The 20,367-nt window shown below is 40.3% G+C and overlaps 1 protein-coding gene and 1 long non-coding RNA gene across 2 annotated transcripts in view; one reads left to right on the plus strand and one right to left on the minus strand.

Annotated features, from left to right (window-relative positions):
• Positions 1–8,295: 8,295 nt before the first annotated feature.
• On the minus strand, positions 8,296–15,703 carry LOC129497837 (uncharacterized). Its single transcript, XR_008661997.1, has 3 exons — positions 15,339–15,703; positions 13,188–15,221; positions 8,296–9,086 (listed from the first exon to the last, which is right to left on the minus strand). It is a non-coding gene; the product is annotated as an uncharacterized LOC129497837 (long non-coding RNA).
• Positions 15,704–15,999: 296 nt separating this feature from the next.
• The window catches only part of SIK2 (salt inducible kinase 2), a 130,850-nt gene continuing 126,482 nt past the window's right edge, over positions 16,000–20,367 (plus strand). The window contains exon 1 of the mRNA XM_055306223.1: positions 16,000–16,235. Within this exon, the coding sequence (XP_055162198.1) occupies positions 16,101–16,235 (135 nt within the window). The 5' untranslated portion in view covers positions 16,000–16,100. The remainder of the gene's footprint in view (positions 16,236–20,367) is intronic.

Genomic DNA, 20,367 nt, shown 5'->3' on the forward strand with positions numbered 1-20,367 from the left:
TTTTTGTTAACATCACCTATGGTACATGGAGCTTCTCTTATGTGTATACTTAGAAGAAGAATCGCTGAGTTACAGCATATAGAAACATTCAATGTTTAGATAATAACAGACTTCCCAAAGTGGTCATACTCATTACACTTTCAAGAGTTTATATAAGATACCCTGTCAATTCATATTTGCTGTAATAATTGGCACTGTCATACTCCTTAATTTTGCCCACTGAATGGGTCTAAATTGGTATCACATTTTGATTTTAATTTGTCTTTCCCAATCAGTGAAGTTGACCATCTAATAATGATTTTATTGGTCATATGTGTTTTTACTCTGAAATGTCTGTATTTCTTGCCCATATTCTATTGGCTAGTCTTTTCCTTATTAATTTTAAGAAATCTTTATTCTTCCTATTAATCTTTTGTTGGCCTATTAGGTTGTAAAAGCTTTCTTCCTATTGGTACCTTCTCTTTCTGTAAGATTCTTTTTGATGTTCAAATCTTAATTTTAATATAGCCAGATGTATTGATCTTCTAGAGTTAAAGGCTTTTTAAATATATCTTTAATAAATGCTTCTCACTCCAAAGCCAGAAAGATATTTACCTATATCTTCTAATAGAATTTGTAAAATTTTACTTTTAATATTCAAGTCCTTAATTTATCTAGAGTTCTTTTTTCACAAATGGTATGAAGTAGGGATCAGTATCTGTTTTATATAGATAACCATTTTTTACAAATCCATTTATAAGATAGTCCTTCTATTCCCTATTGATCTGCCACAATACATCTATCATATATTAAAGTTCCATAAATGTATGGCTCTGGGTTTTTCATCTGCCCAAAGGTTTATTTTTCTACTTTTGAACAAATACCATACTATGTTTATACTGTAGCTTCAAAGTAAATCCTGTTACCTAGTAAAGAAAATCTTTCCTCCCTATTCTTGTTCTTTAGAAATGTTTGGACTTCTTGGGTCTTGACTCTTCCATATAAATTTTAGAATAAGAGATCAAGTTCCATTAAAATCCTATTGAAATTTTTGCTGGGATTGTAGTAAGCCTATAAAACAATATGAGAATTGAAATATTTACAATCCTAAAGTTTTTTCCCTTAAAGAAATAAGAAATACCCTAGAATTTCACTTCATTTATTTAGAACTTCTTTGTCTAGTAAATCTCAATAGTTTTACATTTTCTTCATAGAAATCCTGCACATCTTTTTAATACTTTTATCTGACATTTAAAAATGTGTCATAGGTGGTGTCTTTTGTTAAATTTTTGATTATTTTGGCACGCAGGAATTAGCTAACTTTGCTAAATTCTCCTGTTATTTCTACTTGCCCCAAGAGTCTTTGATTTTCTCTGAAGCAATCACGCCACCAGCAAATAATGACTGTTCTATTTCCTCCTTCCAATTATTATTCCTCCTCCTTCTTTTTCTTGCCTTACCATACCAACAAAAACTGTTGATACAAAGTCAAACAGAAGTGATGATACAGGGCACCCTTGTCTCATTCCTGATTTTAAATTGAATGCTACTGTTGTTCACCATTAAGTATGTTTGCCATGGTGTAATTCTCTTTCATCAGGTTAAGCAAATTCTTGACTTGGTAAGAATTTTTATCATGAATTTATACTAAATTTCTTTTAAAAAAAAGTTGCATGGTGACATTTTATTTCCTGCTTTAGGGAGGATATACTCCTTCAGTTATTTTTTTAATTTATTTTTTATTGCTGTTCAATTTGCCAACATATAGAATAACACCCAGTGCTCATCCCGTCAAGTGCCCACCTCAGTGCCCGTCATACTAAATTTCTATGAAATATTTATCCGTATCTTTTTTTTTAAGATTTTATTCATTTGAGAGAGAGCATGAGAAGAGGGAGGGACAGAGAGAGGGGAAGAAGCAGACTCCCCACTGAGCATAGAACCTGATGCGGAGCTTGATCTCAGGACCCTGAGATCATGATCTGAGCCAAAGGTAGACACAACCGAGACACCCAGGTGCCTCTCTATATATCTTTTTAAATGATTGTGTTATTTTTGCCCTCAAAGCTGTTAATGTTATGAATTACACTTACAGATTTTCTGTAAATCTATTTGCATACTTCAGAAAACTCTACATGGCGTATCTTACTTTGTATATTCTGTTAAGACTGACTTTGCAAATATTTTATTTAGGATTTCTACACTAAGATCCCAAAGAAATAATCTGTAATTTTTCTTTCTCAGACTATCCTTGTCTTACCTGGGGATTAGGGATCAAGATTACATGGCCTCATGTGATGAGATAAGCACTGGGTGTTACATGCAACCGATGAATTAATGAACTCTACATCTGAAACTAGTGATGTGCCATATGTTGGCTAATTGAATTTAAATTTTTAAAAAGATTACATGGCCTCATAAGTGAGTTAGGCAATACCCCTCTTTTTCTATTCTCTATTACACTTTGTAATAAGTTTGGTATGTTTTGTAAAAGTTTAGTAGAACTTGCCCACAAAACCACTGGTCTCAGATGATTTTTATATTGCTTTAATGTCTTTAACAGATAGTGTAGCACTACTCAGGACGTCTATTTCTTCTTAATTCTATCAGTAGATTACATTTTTCTATGAATCTGTCCATCTACTTCAAATGTGTTTATGTAGTGTGGAGATATTATGAACAACAAAATGGAGACTTTTACCCTCAGTTTCATTTATACTTCAGATTCTTGAAATTTTAAAGTTGTGACTAAAAGATAGAAGGAGAATACTAGTTTTTTAATTACTTTTCTTTTTTTCCTTGATCATCCTTGCCACAGGATTGTCTTATTTTATTAGTTTCTTCAAAAAACCAACTTTTGATTCTGTTGATCTTCTGTATTATATTTTTGTTTTCTATTTCATTGATTTTGGCTATTTTTCTCATCTCCTTTCTCCACCTTTCTACTTTCTATAAATTTATCATTTTATTTATTTTATATTTAAAATTTTTAACTTAAAGATAGCACCTCTTGATATAAAGATGTGTAGAATTTAAGTCTAGGTTATTACAAACAAATTTTCTCATTTTATTTTCCTTGGTCTTTGCTAATTTTTGAAAGAAACACCAAATTTTATTCAAGTATTTGATTATCTTTACTTCCTACACCTCTAGCTACATCTCTTAAATTTGCTTCCTTCTGAGTCTCTTTTCTGATAGTGTTTTCAGTATGGGTCCTTGTTTAACCTTTTGAGGCTTTATATGCCTGAAAATATTTTTATTATGCCAAAACAAATGATTATTTGACTGGATATAAATTTAGGCTCAAAGCTCTTTTATCTTTTCAATACTTTAAAAATATTATCATTGTCAGAGTGCTCAGTCACTGTCAGGATGGCTCAGTCAGTTAAGAGTCTGCCTTCGGCTCAAGTCATGATCCCAGAGTCATAATCCCAGATTGAGCCCTGGGTAGGGCTCCCTGCTCAGCTGGGAATCTTCTTCTACCTCTCCCCCTGGCCCTCCTTGCCACCGGTGCTGTCTCTCAAATAAATAAATAAAATCTTTAAAATAAAATTAAAAAATAAAAATATTACCATCGTCTTTGTTGTTCACATAATGTCTAAGATCCTTTTCCATTAGAACTGACCTGTTTTCTCTCTCTAGAAACTCTTAGAATTTTATCTTTGCTTGTAAGATTTTTTATTTTACTATAATTTTACTAAAGGTTTCTCCTTATCACTCTTGTTTGGTGCTGCATATGAGGTTCTACAACTTGAATTCTGGGAAATTTGTTCTCATTACTTCAAATATTTCTTCTCCACTTTTATTTTTCTCTTCTTAAAAGAAGACTTCAGCTACCTCCATTTTGACCTCAAACTTTCCGATTCAGTAAATTATTTCCCACTTATCTCTTAATTTAGGCAAAAGACGCTACAGGCAGAGCATACCCCATAGAAACTGAAACTGCTCCTCAAGCAGTAAGGACTGCCCTGAGCCAGCAAGACCCCATCCATGACTGACCCCAAGACAATGATCCACCTGATTCTTGCTCCCCACCTGCATATACCCAACAACCTTTGTCCCACATTTTCCTTATGTAAACTTAGAAGTATTTTCAGCACTTTCATTCTTTGTGACACTAGTCCACTGTCTTCCCAGTGTTGTCCTCACTGAAATAAATTCTTTTCTTGTTTTACCACCATTGGGTTTTGTCAGTGGAGAATGACCAAATTTGGTCTTTTTGGTACCCCCAGAGCCCAGTGCTCTTGCACCCCTGCACCCGACAATGTCTTGACACTCTACTTATCTATAAATTGAAGTTTTCATTGCAATTCAGTCTTTATCTGAAATTCACTCTTTAACTTTTGTTTTATGTATTCTTTTTCTTCTTCCCTGCTTCCTTCTGGAAGAGCTCCTTAATCTGATCTTCCAGCTTGCTCATTTGTTTTTCAACCATGTCCATTCTACCTCAACTGTTACATGATTTTTGCTCTTACATATTTTTCATGCCTGGTAATTCCTCTTGACTTCAATGCTTTTCTTACCAACTATTATTATGGCTATTTTATATTTGTTAAACCTTGGATTTAATATATTTGCTTCTAGTGTCATCTTTGATTCAGGCTGTTGTTTTCTTTTGAAGTAGTTGTGCTCCTAATGTGTCATTACTTTGGCCTGTGAGCATATATTTCTCTGATGGTATCAGCTATTCTGAGCATTTGGTGTGGGAAAAGACCAAAGGGTAAATCCCAGTCTATGTCAACCTCCAGTGAGTTTAAGGAGGGGAGAAGGGATAACCCTAGGGTGAGAGCACCAGAGTACCATCATTAATTGCTCTGGCTGGGTATCATGTCATTAAGCAACTCTTGAAGTCAGGGCCCTATTTTCAGACCCACTCCACCCTCCACCCCTGAAGGAGAAGCAGTCTTAAGAGAAGCAGTCTTAAGAGTACTTCGATTATAATTCACCAGCCCTCAGGGCTAGAGGGAGTTGTGGTGGCTTGTTCCATAAATGCTCAAGGGCAGTCATCCCCACCAGCTTTTCACACTCTGGCTTCTGGTTATGAGGCCATTGAAACCAGTAGTCTGAGCCTCCATTGCTAATTCCACAAAGCCTTGCAGCATTTCTTTTCCTTCAGTGCCTGTGGTTCTTGGTCACACCACTTCAAAGAATGAAGAGAGAGACCAGGCAAAGAGTGGTAGGCAGCAAAGCAAAGTTAATTGGGTGACAGTACAAAGCTCCCCAAGCCAGAGTGCACTCCAGAGGGTTGCCCTGGGAGTTTCTAAGTCTAGGGGTTTTTATGAGATTGTTGTAGGGCTGTTTTAATCTGATTAACCCTCCGTATCCTGTCACCCAATCAGGTTTTTGTACACGTGCTCATCTACCTATCAGGTAGTTGTTTATGTGGCAAAGGGTGGAGCGCTCCTTTCAGGGTGGTGTAGAATAACAAGATGGGGTCTTTTTCCTTTTAAGGGTAATTTCCTCTTAGGACAGGAAGGGGTAGGGTTGGAGGAAGGGGAGGGTTGGTAGGGAAGGCTAGCCCCTGCCTGCCTTTCTTCCAACTATGCTCCATTAAAAGTGTCCTGCCCCAGGTTTCAGTTATACACACAGATATGTGTGTGCGCACACACACACACCCCATGCTTCCCTGTTCCTGGACATTTTTCCTGTCCCCCCACCCCCATCATTTCCTAGTTTCATGATGATTTTCCTCTACAATTCTTCCAAGATTGATCTTGGGGCCAACATCCATCCCCTGGTAATTTCTATCTTGGCTAATTTAGAGCTTTACATAGATTTATACTGGACAAATTATGAAACGAGTATCCTTTGGGAGCTTGGCTGCATTCAAAATCTCCATTACAATGCTTACCTACCTGAACGTCTTATCCCTATCATCAAGGTCTCTATGCTATTCCTTGACTTCTTCACATTCCACTAATTGATGCTTATCTTTGCCCTATGGAGATACCTTATTAACCCCATCATGAAACTAATGGGGAAAATTAGAATAGCAGAGAGGAAGGCCTAGAGACTTTTTCTCCATGTAAACAAAGTGCATTTAAATTGTGATTTTTCTGAAGGCTATTGCATTTGCTTTGTTTAATCCAAAGGAATAAGGCTTTACAGAAGGGAAGTAGCAGGCTGCTGGAGGAGACATTTTAGGCAAATGTGATTTTTTAGCTTTCAAATTTCAACTGTGTAGAATCACATATCCATATAATAATTCCAATTAATGCTTATAAGCTAACAACAATTATTGTATAAGTCAACTTGTGTCTTCTCAAGTCTAATGGATCAAAATCTACTTCTTGATTTGATATATAGAATATCATGTAATGTGGTCCTAACCTACACCATCAGCCTATCCTTCTAATATCCTTTGTAACTCTTCAGTAGTGATATTTTCAGCTTCTTCCCACCTGAAGATACAAATCTTTTCACTTTCGCTGGTAAAGTTCTCCCTACATCTCATGCCCTGGCTTACTCCTAAATGCCATTTCCCTAGGGAAATTTCTTGACCTCTACACCCCCAGACCAGATCAGGACCTCATGTTACACAATCTTATAGCAGGCAGTACTTTTCTTTTAGAGCATTTACTGTAATTGAAATTAACCAGTGAAATATATGGAGAAGAGGGAAATTGGTATAACTACTGAGAAGCAGGAAAGAAAGCATTTGAATTCATTTTTTTTGAGCAAATAAATATCCAACGCTTATTATGTTCCAGGCATTGTATCAAGTAACTTGGAATATAGTGGGGATAGAGGTAGACCACTCCTCTTCACTTTAATCACCCATTCTTGAGGATCTTCCCTGGATCTTACCACCACCTAAAATAATATCTAACTCAAATATACCAGCACAGACATGACTCTTTCTCAGGATCTTCCCTGCCCTCACTCTCATCTCATTTATACTTCACAAATTCTTAAGTCCTCCACTTTCCCATCCATCTCCCTGTCCCTTCTTATCCTCCTGTATTTCTCTCTCCAGACTGCATAGTGCTTGTTTTCAGTGGGTTTTTCTTGCCTAATTCTCAACTCCCTTCCCCCTTTAACATTCAGCAAACTCCAGCCCTGTATCCATCTGACATCCAGGATACCAGACATTGCCGGAAAAGTCCCATGAGCATGTGGATTGGTATTCCTACCAATTCATGGTTTTCCCCCCTCACTTGAATTATCTTGGAACTTCCTGTTGCCCAGCAAGTTTGCTATGTGTCCTAGGCAACTTCCTCCCTCATTCTCATTGCAGATTTTTCACCTCCACAACTCATCTAAAGCTTCCATTCCTCTATTCTCACACTCTGTGGATGATCTGCTTCCTACTGCACAGAGGGTACTGATGCCAATGGTAAAGATTCTGCATTGTAAAATACCCACTTACCTGCAGACAAAGCAGCCTTGCTTCCTTTCCAACCTACACCTGAGTAAGGGAGGCATCTCACCTCCTCACCAAAGAGTCCTTTGTGTTCTAGATTTCTTTGTCCTTTGCTCTCATCACCTCTACTTCAATCTCTCCTCTGACTCTTTCCAAAAAATTAAGTCTACCAATTAAAAAAAAAAAACAAAAAAACCAACTTCTCTTGACTCTATGTCCCATCTACCTTCATTCTTTCACAGACAAATTTCTTGAAAAAAACTATCTATACTCCTTTTTCATCACTCTTCCCATTCGATGAATTCTTTCCATCTTTACCTTGCTTGAAATCTGTTTCATGATTGAGAGTATTACTTCCTTTTTGAAATTCTTCTGCCTCTCCTTGGTAGGGAGGGGATGCTTCTCTTATTTTCCCACTCCTGTGAGTGCTGAACAAATAAGATTCTGTTTTTTCCTTCACTCTTTTATTTGGAAGGCAGGGGTTTAAGGAGAGGGGTAGGTGGGTGACTTGTTTTTGTATTTTATATTAAAAAATTTTTTTAAAGATTTTATTTATTTGAAAGAATGTGTGCGAGGGAGAGCAGGACAGCACAAGCTGAGGGGAGGGCCAGAGGGACAGGGAGAAGCAGACTCCCCACTAAGCAGAGATCCTAAAGCAGGACCAGATCCCAGGACTCTGGGATCATGACCTGAACCGAAGACAGATGCTTAACTGACTGAGTCACCCAGGTGCCTCTGTATTTTTATCTTTAGACTAGTGAACTAAGCAAATAAATTTTAATCCCCAGTCTTGGTGACTAAAAATATATGTAAATTTAAAAATAATTTTTGTAGTTACAAACAAGAAATTTAAGTTCAAACATTTAAACCATCTAAATGAATCTGGTAAAATTAGGTCAAAATTAATAGTCACCAAAATTGGATAATTATATTAAAAAACAAGTGTACACAGTTGTGGCTCCCAAAATACACCTACAAAACCAGAAATAACAAGTCTACTGGTAAATTAGCTAATAAGGTTCCATTTTTTACAATATAACATATTTTCTAAGACTTCAGATGAGAAAAGAATGACTCTTTACTTACTTGTAATGTTTATTCCCTTAAGAGATGACTCATAATGGTGAAAACTCAAAACCAGGCCCCTCATGAATCTGTGGGTGTATCCCCTGAGCTGTGAGTAACAGGTGGCTGCAATGTCTTCTCCTCAATGCTTGGTATTCCCATTGCATGATACCCTCTGCATCCTTGACTTCACCTAACAGTATAATCAATCTCTAAATTTTCTACCTAGTTCTCTCCACTGAGCTCCAAAATTATGTATTCAGAGCTTATAAACAGCAATGAGAACACATAGCTCCTAGCACAACTCACTCTGTGCCAGCACCCAGTCATAATATATGTTGATATTGGCAAATTATTTGTCTTCACAATATCTTCATATATATTAGAGAAATAAGGACTAAGTGTCTGAATGAAATAAATTGTATGTTGAGGACTGGGTTCAGATTTTCATCCACTTTTGTATGTTTAGTGTCCAGCAGAGTAAATGGTACATGGTAAGCTCTCAGTAATTGGTTGCACCTGTTACTCCTGTCAAAAGCCTGGTAGCAATCTTCAATATCTCTGTCTTCCTCATCCCTTATATTTCATCACTGCCACAGTTGGAATCCATTGCTCCAGCAGCTTCCTACCAGTTTCAGCTTCAGAATTTCTTTGAAGGGGTTGAAGAGCAGCAGTCTGGCTAAAAGGAGAAGAGAGAGACCTCCATGACTGGGTCTCCTATCTTTCCATTTTGTCTGTGAACTCTTTCATCACTGAGTCTCAAAGTCCATAATTGATGGCAGTTATCTGAACACATCATGCCTCCTCATACCTTCAGGACCATCGCTCATGATGCTTCTTCTTCAGATGCTCATCCAAGCTTTTCCCACCTGGGCAAGTCTTACTACACCTTCACAATTCAAGTTTCATCTTTTGGAAGCCTTCCTGCAAACCCTTAAATTAAGCTAAATGCTTCTCCTTTAAGCTCCCTGTGCAAACCTCTTCTCTTGGCTCTCACCACATTAAATTATAAGTATTTGTTTATGTGTCTACCCTCCTCACAATAATCTTCTGAAGTAGGCTCTGCTCTTAGCACTATTTAACAGATAACAAACTAAAGCAGAGAAAGGCTATGCAATTTTCCCAAGGTCACCAGCTAAGAAGTAGTAGATCCACGATTCACATTCAAGAACTCAGATTTTAGAGCTCCCACTCAAAAGCATAAGATCCCCAAGAGCACAGACTAGCTTTTTCACGTTTGCATCCTCCGTGTCATCTATGGTGCCTAGCACATGAATGCAATAAATGTCAAAGTAAACTGCATTTGTGGAGTTCTGCTTAAAAGTTCAAGAATTTCAAAAATGACTAAGATATGATTCTTATCTCAAAGAAGTTCACAAACACCCTATTGAGATTAGGGGAGATTAGTAAAATACTCCAATAATAGGAAATAATGAGCTAAATGGAAAGGAACTGAGAATTGAGTAGCTTGTACTTTGAAATGTTGATATTAGAATACCGAGGACCCTCTTTAGAATCTTATCCCAGTGGTGCCAGGGTGGCTCAGTTGGTTGGGTGTCTGCCTTTGACTCAGGTCATGATCCCAGGGTCCTGCTCCATGGGAGCTGGCTTCTCTCTCTCCTCTCTGCCCGTGCTCTGTTGCTATCTCTCTCTCAAACAAATGAATAAAATCTTTAAAAAACAAACAAAATCTAATTATTTAACAAAACAAAACAAAGCAAAACAAGAATCTTATCCCAATAGTACAGACATAGAATCTTCCTGGGGGCACCTAGGTGGCTCAGGCAGTTGAGTGTCCAACTCTTGATTTCAGCTCAGGTCATGATCTCAAGGTTGTGGAATTGAGCCCTGTGTCAGTCTCCACACTCAGTTGAAGTCTGCCTGAGATTCTTTCCCCTCCCCCTGCTGGCATTATCTCTTGTCTCTAAAATAAATAAATAAATCTTAAAAAAAAAATCTTCCTGGAACTCATGGTTGTATGAAAACCCAAATCCAATGGCTGTTGACCAATAAATTGTTGGACATCAAACTGGAAGACATCAAGTGACAAGCTCTAAAACTCTGGCCCAGGATTTGCCCTGTTTACCAGTTAACCCTACCCGTCATAAGCCATACACTGTGGTAATTATTCTTTATATCACTGTTCTGGTACAATAAAGATATAGAAGGCATGCTGATAGAACTAGCCTATGGCTCCAAGAACAAAGATTAGGTAATATGATACATGGCAGAGTAAAGAATCAAAATGGTTCTATTACCTCAAACAATGAGCAAAATCAGTAAGATGACATTTTAACTATCAGAATTTCCATTTATATTTATAAAAAATAAATTGCCCAGGAAAATGGTAATAATAATTGTTATTTCTAAAGACCCAGAAATTTTAGTTGGCCTTAATCTTAACCCTGGGCTGTAGCTGCCAAAAAGAAAACCAACACAATCTTTGGCTGACAGAGTATGAGTAGAGGTCTAGATCAAAGGACAGATGGGCCAGTGTTCTGCATTGCTTAGACTACACCTGGGCTACTATGTTCAGTTTGGGGAACAATATTTGAAGAGACATTGAAAAACCAGAGTCCACAGAAGCACAAAAAGAAAGGGGAGAGAGCTAGAAACATAATTAGCTAGACTGTGAAGTTGAGAATGTTTTGCCTTGACAATAGAAAAAAAATTACAATAGGTATGTGTCTGTTTATAATGTCTTGCACCAGAGAAAAAGAACTAAAACTGGACAGAAGTCTGAAAGAAGCAGCTTTGAATTCAATATGAGTGTGTATTTTTTACTGAAATGAACTGTTTCACATAGATTACATGTGAGACGTGTAATGAAGCATGAAGCATGAAGCAGGAAACCACGGCTTGATGCCATCTGTCAAGTGTCTAGAGATTTCTGTATCAGATGGGAAGATGGACTCCTATGATACTCTCTGAGATCCCTTTCAAATTTAGGATCCTAAGAAAATCTGTCATCTGGGAGAAGATACAAAAATTTTGAAATTAATTTCAAAGTTTAGAGAGACTCACATGTTCTTCACTAGAGAAGATCCATTGCAGCTAAAACTACACTTGAAACATTGAAACCTGGGGCATGGTTATCCATCCTTTAAAGGAGCCAAAGAAAGTTTTGCTTAAATAATGTCAATCCTCTAGTTTTATTTCCATAATAGTATCTTAAATATAGTGGCACTCACATTTTCATTAACCTGACAGATTGATGCATATTTTGGGAATACTTCTATTTTATACCCATGAAAAGCTCTTGTAATTGGCACAGGTCAGTGATTTGGATTTTCTGATGTACTTTCTGTCTTGTGTAATATAAAAAGCAAAATATTCATTTTAGCTTTTTAATCTCTTTTTTCTAAGCAAGGTCCTGCAATAAAGATTCCACCAGTTTTCTGTTTTGAACTAAATCTAAATTCAGTCCTGAGCCTACTGGTAGGTTGACTTTTATTCAGTCCTAAAAGGATAATACAGTAAAAAATGCAGATGTTGTTCATGATCAAGGAAACATGGTACTTGTCTTTTTTTCAAGTTCATGGACTATCAGCTTCAGCAAAATATGTACAGCACTATGTGAACCATGAAGGATCTTCCCCCTCATATTTCAAATCACTCTTTCATTAACTCTTTGCTAACTCTTCTCCTCATTCTACATTTTTTTTCTAAGTTCAGTATGTTATAGAATTCTTATCTCAGCTTCTCACCAACATTAATTCCTTATATATGTATACCCTTTTGGCTTTTGACATGTTATCATTTTTTAATCAACCGAATGGCAAATATAGTGAACTCACATTAGCTGGGCATATTGCATATTAAAGGTCAAAGAAATAGGAAATCTGGTATCCAGAGTACTCTACCTCATTGATACTAAAACTAGAGATGAAGAAGATGGGAATTAAATGAAGCCTCTCTTACCTTCTCTTTCTTCCTTTTATATTCTTTCGCCTGATGTGTGGTGGTGGTATGTGTTTGGTGGGGGGTGGGGGAGGAAAGGAGAGGAGAAGAGACACACAAGATTAAAATTGCAGAGGGAAAAGTAAATCTCTTGGACTGAGGAAACAGAGCTGAATCACAGAGTCCAAGCTTGCAATACTTAGAACCCTGGAGAAATGTATGTGGACTATTTACAGCCTACTAGTAATTTTCAGTGGTGCACCTGCTGCATTTCCAAAGGGGCAAGGCTTATTTTTGGCACAACCCCTCCTACTTACTTCTCCTCTATCTCTGGCTTCTCTTTCTCTGACCTCCAGACACTCAGCATCCTCATACTGATCTCTGGTTTGCCAAAAACCTGTTGGTACTCCCTGCCATCTCTTTCTCCTCTTTCCAGCTCCAAATCAAGTCTTATTCCCAAACTGTGCAAGGAGGTAGTTGGCCTGGTTATCTGATTAAAATAATCAGATAAAAAAGAGTCTGACTTCTGTTTGAAAGATGTACTTTAAAGGAGGAGGTGTTAGCTTTAGTTGGGTCTTTATTTGCATTTTCTTGTTTTTTTAAATATATTTTTTAATTGAAGTTCAATTTGCCAACATATAGTATGACACCCAGTGCTAATCCCGTCAAGTGCCCCCCCCCTCAGTGCCAGTCACCCCATCCCCCAACCTGCCTTCCCTTCCACTACTCCTTGTTCATTTTCCAGAGTTAGGAGTCTCTCATGTTTTGTCACCCTCTCTAATTTTTCTCACTCATTTTCCCTTATAATCCCTTTCATTATTTCTTATATTCCCCATATGAGTGAAACCATATAATGTTTGTCCTTCTCTGATTGACTTACCTCACTCAGCATAATACCCTCCAGTTCCATCCACATTGAAGCAAATGGTGAGTATTTGTTGTTTCTAATGCCTGAGTAATATTCCATTGTATATATAGAACACATCTTCTTTATCCATTCATCTTTCGATGGACACCGAGGCTCCTTCCACAGTTTGGCTATTGTGGACATTGCTGCTATAAACATTTGGGGTGCAGGTCCTGCCATTTCACTGCATCTGTATCTTTGGGGTAAATACCCAGTAGTGCAATTGCTGGGTCGTAGGGTAGCCCTATTTTTAACTCTTTGAGAAACCTCCACACAGTTTTCCAGAGTGGCTGTATCAGTTGACATTCCCACCAAAAGTGCAACAGGGTTCCCCTTTCTCCACATCCTCTCCAACAGCATTTTCTGGTTCTTGAGTAAGTAGCTTTTCATCAAATTCCCAAATTTCCACTCTCAGAGCACTTAAACACATTCATCTAACTGGCAAAATGTATATGAAAACTCTTTGTGTTCAGGTATATATATGTGGGCTCCTGGTCTAGTTTGACAAACCCTCATCCTACTCTCCTCAATCCAGAAATCTCACCCTCTTCACTTTTGCAAACAATGTAATTCACAGCAGAATAAGATATTGCTTGGGGAGAGTGCAAGACAAGCACAGTGAGCAGGTGGGCAGCCCAAGAACCAGCTGATTTTACACAAAGAATATTAAATTAATGAATACATATACACATACATTTTCATTTAAAAAATTAAAACAGAGGTTGCAAGATCAATGCAATATCTACCATATACTCTATCTAGATTTACCAGTGTAACATTTTGCCACATTATCTATCTTTGCTAAACCATTTGAGAGTAAGTTACCTATATCAAAAGCTTTTATCCCTAAATATTTCAGTGTGTCTCTTAATAAGGGTACACTTTTTCATAATAATTACAAAATTCAAGAAGCTTAACACTTAAATAAAACTATTATCTAATATAGAACCTATATTAAAATTTCAACAATTGTCCTGAAAACATTCCTTCATAGCACTTTTCTCCGAATTCGGGATTACATGTTGCCTTTAGTGACAGTCTCTTTAATCCCTTAAATCTATAAGAGATTTCAGCCTTTTCTTTGTCATTCATGACAATGACCTTTCTTTTAAGAGTATAGGCCAGTGGATGAGTAGAACATTTCTCAATCTGAATCTTTCTGATTGTGATTAGATTCAGAATATGGATTCAGAATATATACGGGATCTTGTATCCTTCTCAGTATCTCACATCATAAGGGCACATCATGTTATTTTTTCCCATAACTGGCTACATGATTATTTGGTTAGGGTGGTGCCTGTCCGATTTCTCAACTGTTACTACTTTGTCATGAATAAGAAATCTGAGGATACTTTGGGAGTATGTAAATATCTTGTCCCAGTGATTTTAATAACTATTTTAGGATTTTAAAATCTATTGACTATTCCATATCAGAATCAATTATTACCACAATGGTTGCAAAATGGTGACTTCCTAATTTCATCATTTCCTCCAGTGTAATAGTTGTCAAGAATTATTTCTCCCCTCCTGCCTTTATATTTAACGTTTTAAGAATGAATATGCCCTTGTGTATTCTTTTTGGAAATTCATTGTGTTATAAACCCATTTTGATCCTTACTCACTGGTGATGCTCAAATTGTCCCGGTTTTGGTAAGTGGGGGGGGGGGGGTAGCTTTTAAGCTGGCTCTCGTTTCCTTTTGACATGTGCTCCATTACTCTGAAAATCTTGTCTTCTGGCACAAGAGCTTCGTGGATATTTCATACTTTCCCTCTTTCTGCCCTCAAATCATCCATTTCTCAAGTCTGGTTCCTTTCAGCAGAGCTTGGCATTTAGGAAGCAAGATCTGAAGGCATGTGTAGTCTATTTCAAAATATGAGAATCACTGTGTTCCTGCTTCCTTGGGCCACTGCGTGGAAGACTGGTGTGTGGTGATCTGCAATCCTAGCTCCACCGTCACCTGCACGCCCCTGGCGATGGCCTTCATTCCTTGGGGTTTGATCTATCACCTGAAAAGAAACTGGATTAGGTGCCTTTGCAGGGTCACCGACACGTCTGTGCATCTGGCAAAAGCTACACTCCCATCTCCCCAGAGACCGTCTCAAAAGAAGCAAAAATTCGCATACATTTTAGGAGGAGCTGAGGCTCTGACGTCCCTGGCTCGGGAGATGTGTGTGTCTTCAAACGCTGCCATTCCGTGAGGACGTCCGTGAGCGACCGTGCTGCTGTCAGAACGATTCCTCAGACATCAACGTGCGGAGGGACTTGTACAGAAGCAGGATCTCAGTGGATCCGAAGACAGGAGCCCGCGAGCAACGCGCCGCCTCAGGCGGTTCTCCGCCGCCGCCGCAGCTGCGGGCGCTGGGCAGGCACAGGTGAGAGGCTTTGGCGGGAAGGCCCCCAGGCGGGCGGAGAGGGCCGGGGCGGGGGGAGGAAGACCGCCGACCCGGCCCGGGCCGCTGCACCCCTCCGTTCCGCCCACCAGGGCCCGCTCTTGCCCTTCGGCTGGGCGGCCGCCCCGCCCCTGGCAGCCGCGAGGCGGCGGCGAGGCCCGGGCGCCCGAGTCCGGAAGGAACGCGCCGTCCAGGCCCCGCCCGTCTCCCCTCGCGCCCGCCCTCCCGGCCGCCGACGTCTGCGGGGCTCCGGTCGCCATGGCGACCAATCGCGGCCCGGGCCCGCCCCCGCCTCCCGGCCCCGGCCCCCTGACGTCGGCGCACGTCAGCGGCGGCGCGCGCCTGGCTGGGCCCAGCCGAGCGGGAGGGAGCGAGCGAGCGAGCGAGGGAGCGAGGGAGCGAGCGGAGCGGCGTCGCCGGAGCCCAGCCGCGCCGCCGGCCCGCCAGCCCGCCCGCCCGCGCTCCAGTCCGCCGTGTCTAGCAGCGGGGCCCAGCATGGTCATGGCGGATGGCCCGAAGCACTTGCAGCGCGGGCCGGTCCGGGTGGGGTTCTACGACATCGAGGGCACGCTGGGCAAGGGTAACTTCGCTGTGGTGAAGCTGGGGCGGCACCGGATCACCAAGACGGAGGTGCGGCCCGGGGCTCGGCGGGAGCGTCCGAGGCGGGCGTCCGGGGGAGAGGGCCGGGCCGGCTGCAGCGGGCGGGTGCGGGCGGGCGGCCGGGGCTCTGGCGGCGGCGGGGGGCCTGGGAGGCGCGGGGCCCGCGCGCCCGCACCCGCACCCGGGTCGTCCGGTTGGGAACCCGGCCGGCCGGGGCTTCGCCTTGTCTGCGCCGCCCGCGGTGGCCGCACGGAATTTCTCCCCGAGCCTCCCACCCGGGCCGTGACCCGGTCTGTGGCCTCCGCTCCCGAGCCCAAGTTCCGCGTCTTCCCTGCTGTCGGCGGGGGGTGGGGTGGGAGGGGAGTGCGGGCGCGGGTGCTCCCGGGGCCGCGCGGCGAGGGGCCGGCTGCGCCCGGGCTCCCGGGCTCCCGGGCTCCCGGGACGGGGCACTGCGGCGCCCCCGTGAGCGCGGCGCCTCTCCCGGGCCCCGCGGGGAAGGGGCCCCGGTGGCCGGGAATGCCCGGACGGCCATTGTCCATCTCCTCTCCTTCCTTTTGCCCGACAGCGTCTCGGAGTGGGTGTCAGGCTGGCTTGATCCCGCGCCTGAGGCATTTCCATCTAATACTCCAGACAATAGAACGGGTTAAGATGGTCAGCTCTGCGTTGGCACGGCGGGCGGCTCCGTCTCGCTCCGCCCGGGTCGCCCCTGCCAGGTGTGCGTCCTGGCCGCGCACACGCGTTCCCTAAGCCACCTCGATCCTGCGTCTCTACTCCTAAAGCCCTCAAGCCGCTTCCTGGCGCTGAATCCGGCAGCCCCCACTCCGCGGCACATTCTGATGCACCGTACAGATTTCCTCCCCAGGCTCCCTTCTTACCTAACCCGCCCCCCTTCCTTTCACTGCCTCAAGCTGCTCTCCTCAGGGTCTCTATTTTAAGACGTGCAAATTAAATACTTCGGGAAAACTGTAGAAACAAAACCATTCTTTAGAATAAAACCTTGTGTTTTTGATGTACTCTACCCTGCCTTATTGTAGTTGTTCTGGAGTTTCGTCCCTTTTCGGGTTGTTGTTTCTCTCTCTCTCTCTCTCTCTCTCTCTCTCTCTCTCTTTTCCCTTTCCCCCAGTTTTCATCCTACTCAGTTTTTCCCCTTATTCGTGCGAATGTGCTACAGTTTGAATATGCACTAACCTACGAAATGGATTTTCAGAATGGCTGTGGGAGGTGAAGGACATTTGAAAACTTCAGTGATTTTTGTTGCTGTGGTTCTTGAAAGTTGTGCTTAATGTGAAGGAATCCATTTCCAAAAAGCAGGGGCGTAGGTCACTGTGTCATCTTCACTTTTTGCCCCCCCCCCATGGTGAGGTATTTCAAATCCGACTTCTTTTATATAGCATCAGGACCAAGGTCACAAATTTTCTCTCGCGAATTTTACCATTCTTACTAATTATACTAAGTTCGTGATGATAAATAATGTGACTGTAGTGAGATTACTGAATCTTGATCCCAGCATTTCTAAAAATGAAGGAATTGATTCCATTTCTCTAAAGAACCATGGCCTAATGCCATGCTATTTCCCCATAAATTACATTAAAAGAAGGCATTTTTTAAAATTTTTTTATTTATTTATGATAGTGAGAGAGAGAGAGAGAGAGAGAGAGAGAGAGGCAGAGACACAGGCAGAGGGAGAAGCAGGCTCCATGCACCGGGAGCCCGACGTGGGATTCGATCCCGGGTCTCCGGGATCGCGCCCTGGGCCAAAGGCAGGCGCCAAACCGCTGCGCCACCCAGGGATCCCAAAAGAAGGCATTTTTAATGTGTATTTTTAGGAGTCCTTGCTTAATGATTCTAAAAATCAAGCAAATTGTGCACTAAAGAAAGCTACAGAACTTTGGAACATTTTTATGTGGGTGAATTCCAAACCCATTAGTTCATAATTTTTTTTCCTCATCGGCTTTTATCTGTATTGGTCGCGAGATTTAATTAACTCGGCTGTTCCTTATTAGGTCAAATATAGATAATAAGTTATCTATTTAAAGCTGTTTAGGTGGAGCTGGAAATGAGTGACACTTTCTCTTGAGGTTGACAGTTCAAACCCAGTCCCTTTTAAACTGATATATCTGGTGGAGCTAGGGGGCGCTGCGGAGTAGTGCCGTGGTTTGGCTATCAGAGCCTGAGATCAATGCATTTGTAATATTGAAGGCACCGGTCAGATCGTGAAAGATATATGTGAAAAATTATTTACTTGAAAAGCTAAATTTCTAGTCCATAGAACCTGTCTCCCTTTGCTTTTCAAAAGAAAACATGTGAAAGAAATAATGTGAATTTGAGATGGGTGAATGTTTCTGGTAATTTGGTTGTGAATGGAAATTTTAAAGTTTAAATTTTAAAGAGAGGGAATGAGGGAAATAGGGAAATTAATGAAGAGAAAAGTTCTCGTAGATCTCAAGTTTTGCAGAGTTGCCCTGTAAACTTTTGTGGTGATTTGCATTAAGAATTGTTTAGCAATGGCACCGATACATTTGTTTCTTACACTATTAATGTGGATTTTTAAAGCAGTGTTATCTTCACTCATTGACTGGATAAATATTTCTGTCTTCAATAAATACAACTGCCTCAAATACTATATAATTAAGATGGTTAATGGTGGAAACCTTAAAGTTTTATTTACCATTATTTTAGGTTCTCATTGCTGAACGTACTACAGTAATTAGAGTGAAAACAATTCAAGTGGCATAAAGAGCAATATCAGCCAAATATCATGATTATACTTTTTATAGAAATTTCTTCAATATACTATAGTATGGTTTAAGATCAATATAAGTTTGTGTTTTGAAACTTAGAGGGGTTTTTCCCCCCATGTTTGAACCCAACGCAAATTTTAGGGCTTAGTATAAATGTCTGTGTGGTAAACAATTGGACCTTGTTATTTTTACTTGGCTCTCTCTGTCTCTTCTTCCGAATCCCTGAAGAATGATGTATTTTCTACAGAGCTTGGGAGATCCAAGACTGTTTGCCTTTTAGGAAAAGAAAAATCAGTACACAAAAAGAGATCTTCATTTTGGTCTAATCTATCAAATAGCTTAACGTTGATTGTTTAAGAAGTATAATTACATCATCATCTGAAGCTGTATTCTCATGTTGGATCTCTATGTAAATTTTGCACACAAAAGGGAAGGCAGGTGGTGGAAGAATCCAGCTTCCTAATATAATACTTCAGAAAAGCTTTGTAGTGTTGGTTTCTGGTTTATGAATTAGAGTAGCTAATTTTATAAAATTAGCATAATGGGAAAAGAATAATAGCATTTAGACTGTTAAACTATTTTAGGCAATAGTGGTTGCTATTTTGCTATGCTGTGAGTGTCCTTGAGTAGTGTTTTATTAAAACAGCGCTAGCAAAGAATTTTTTCCTTCTAATTGTATGGCTAGTTTTTTGTTGGATTTGTCAAATAAAATTCCAAAAAAGTCATTTGTGCCCTTGAGTTGCTTTTGTTTTCTATTAAAGAAATAGTCTTACTGTAGAAAACATAAAGAAGAATATACAGTGCACAAAAAGTACATGTGCAATTCCTCCACCAATCAGAGTAAATCATTCTCATGGCATATTTCCCTCTAGTCTTTTTTTAAAAAATATTTTTTTCCATAGATGAGATCACATACCACGTACGCTTATATAAATTGCATCCTTTTTTCCACTTTATAGCATATTTTACATGCTGTATAAAGCAGTTGTATTACATACAACTTTATAAACTTTTTAATAGCTGCATAGTGTTCTACCTCGTAGATGAATTCTGTCTTATTGAACAGTTTTCATATTATTGAACATTTCCAGTTTTCACTTATGGTAAATAATTTGGGTGAATAACATTTGCATATGTAACTCTGTGTCTGCAGTTTTTTCTGGGGGAGGGGACAGAAAGGAGGAGTGGAATTCAGAGGTAAATTCCTAGAAAGGAAATTACCTGGATGCAAAACTGGTAGCAAGAACATTCTGAAAACTGCTTTTGTTCACTGAAAAGCTTTCTGTGTGTATTTTGGGGCTTTTAATTTCAGGCATAATTCTTTGCTACCTTAAAATGTAAGTATTTTTAAAGCTTTCCAAATAAAGTATCAAAATTGCATTTTTAGAGCAAGTGTAGAAACAACAAAAAAAGAATTTATA

This window comes from Nyctereutes procyonoides, unplaced genomic scaffold (assembly GCF_905146905.1).
Source record: "Nyctereutes procyonoides isolate TBG_1078 unplaced genomic scaffold, NYPRO_anot_genome, whole genome shotgun sequence".
Lineage (NCBI taxonomy): Eukaryota > Metazoa > Chordata > Mammalia > Carnivora > Canidae > Nyctereutes > Nyctereutes procyonoides.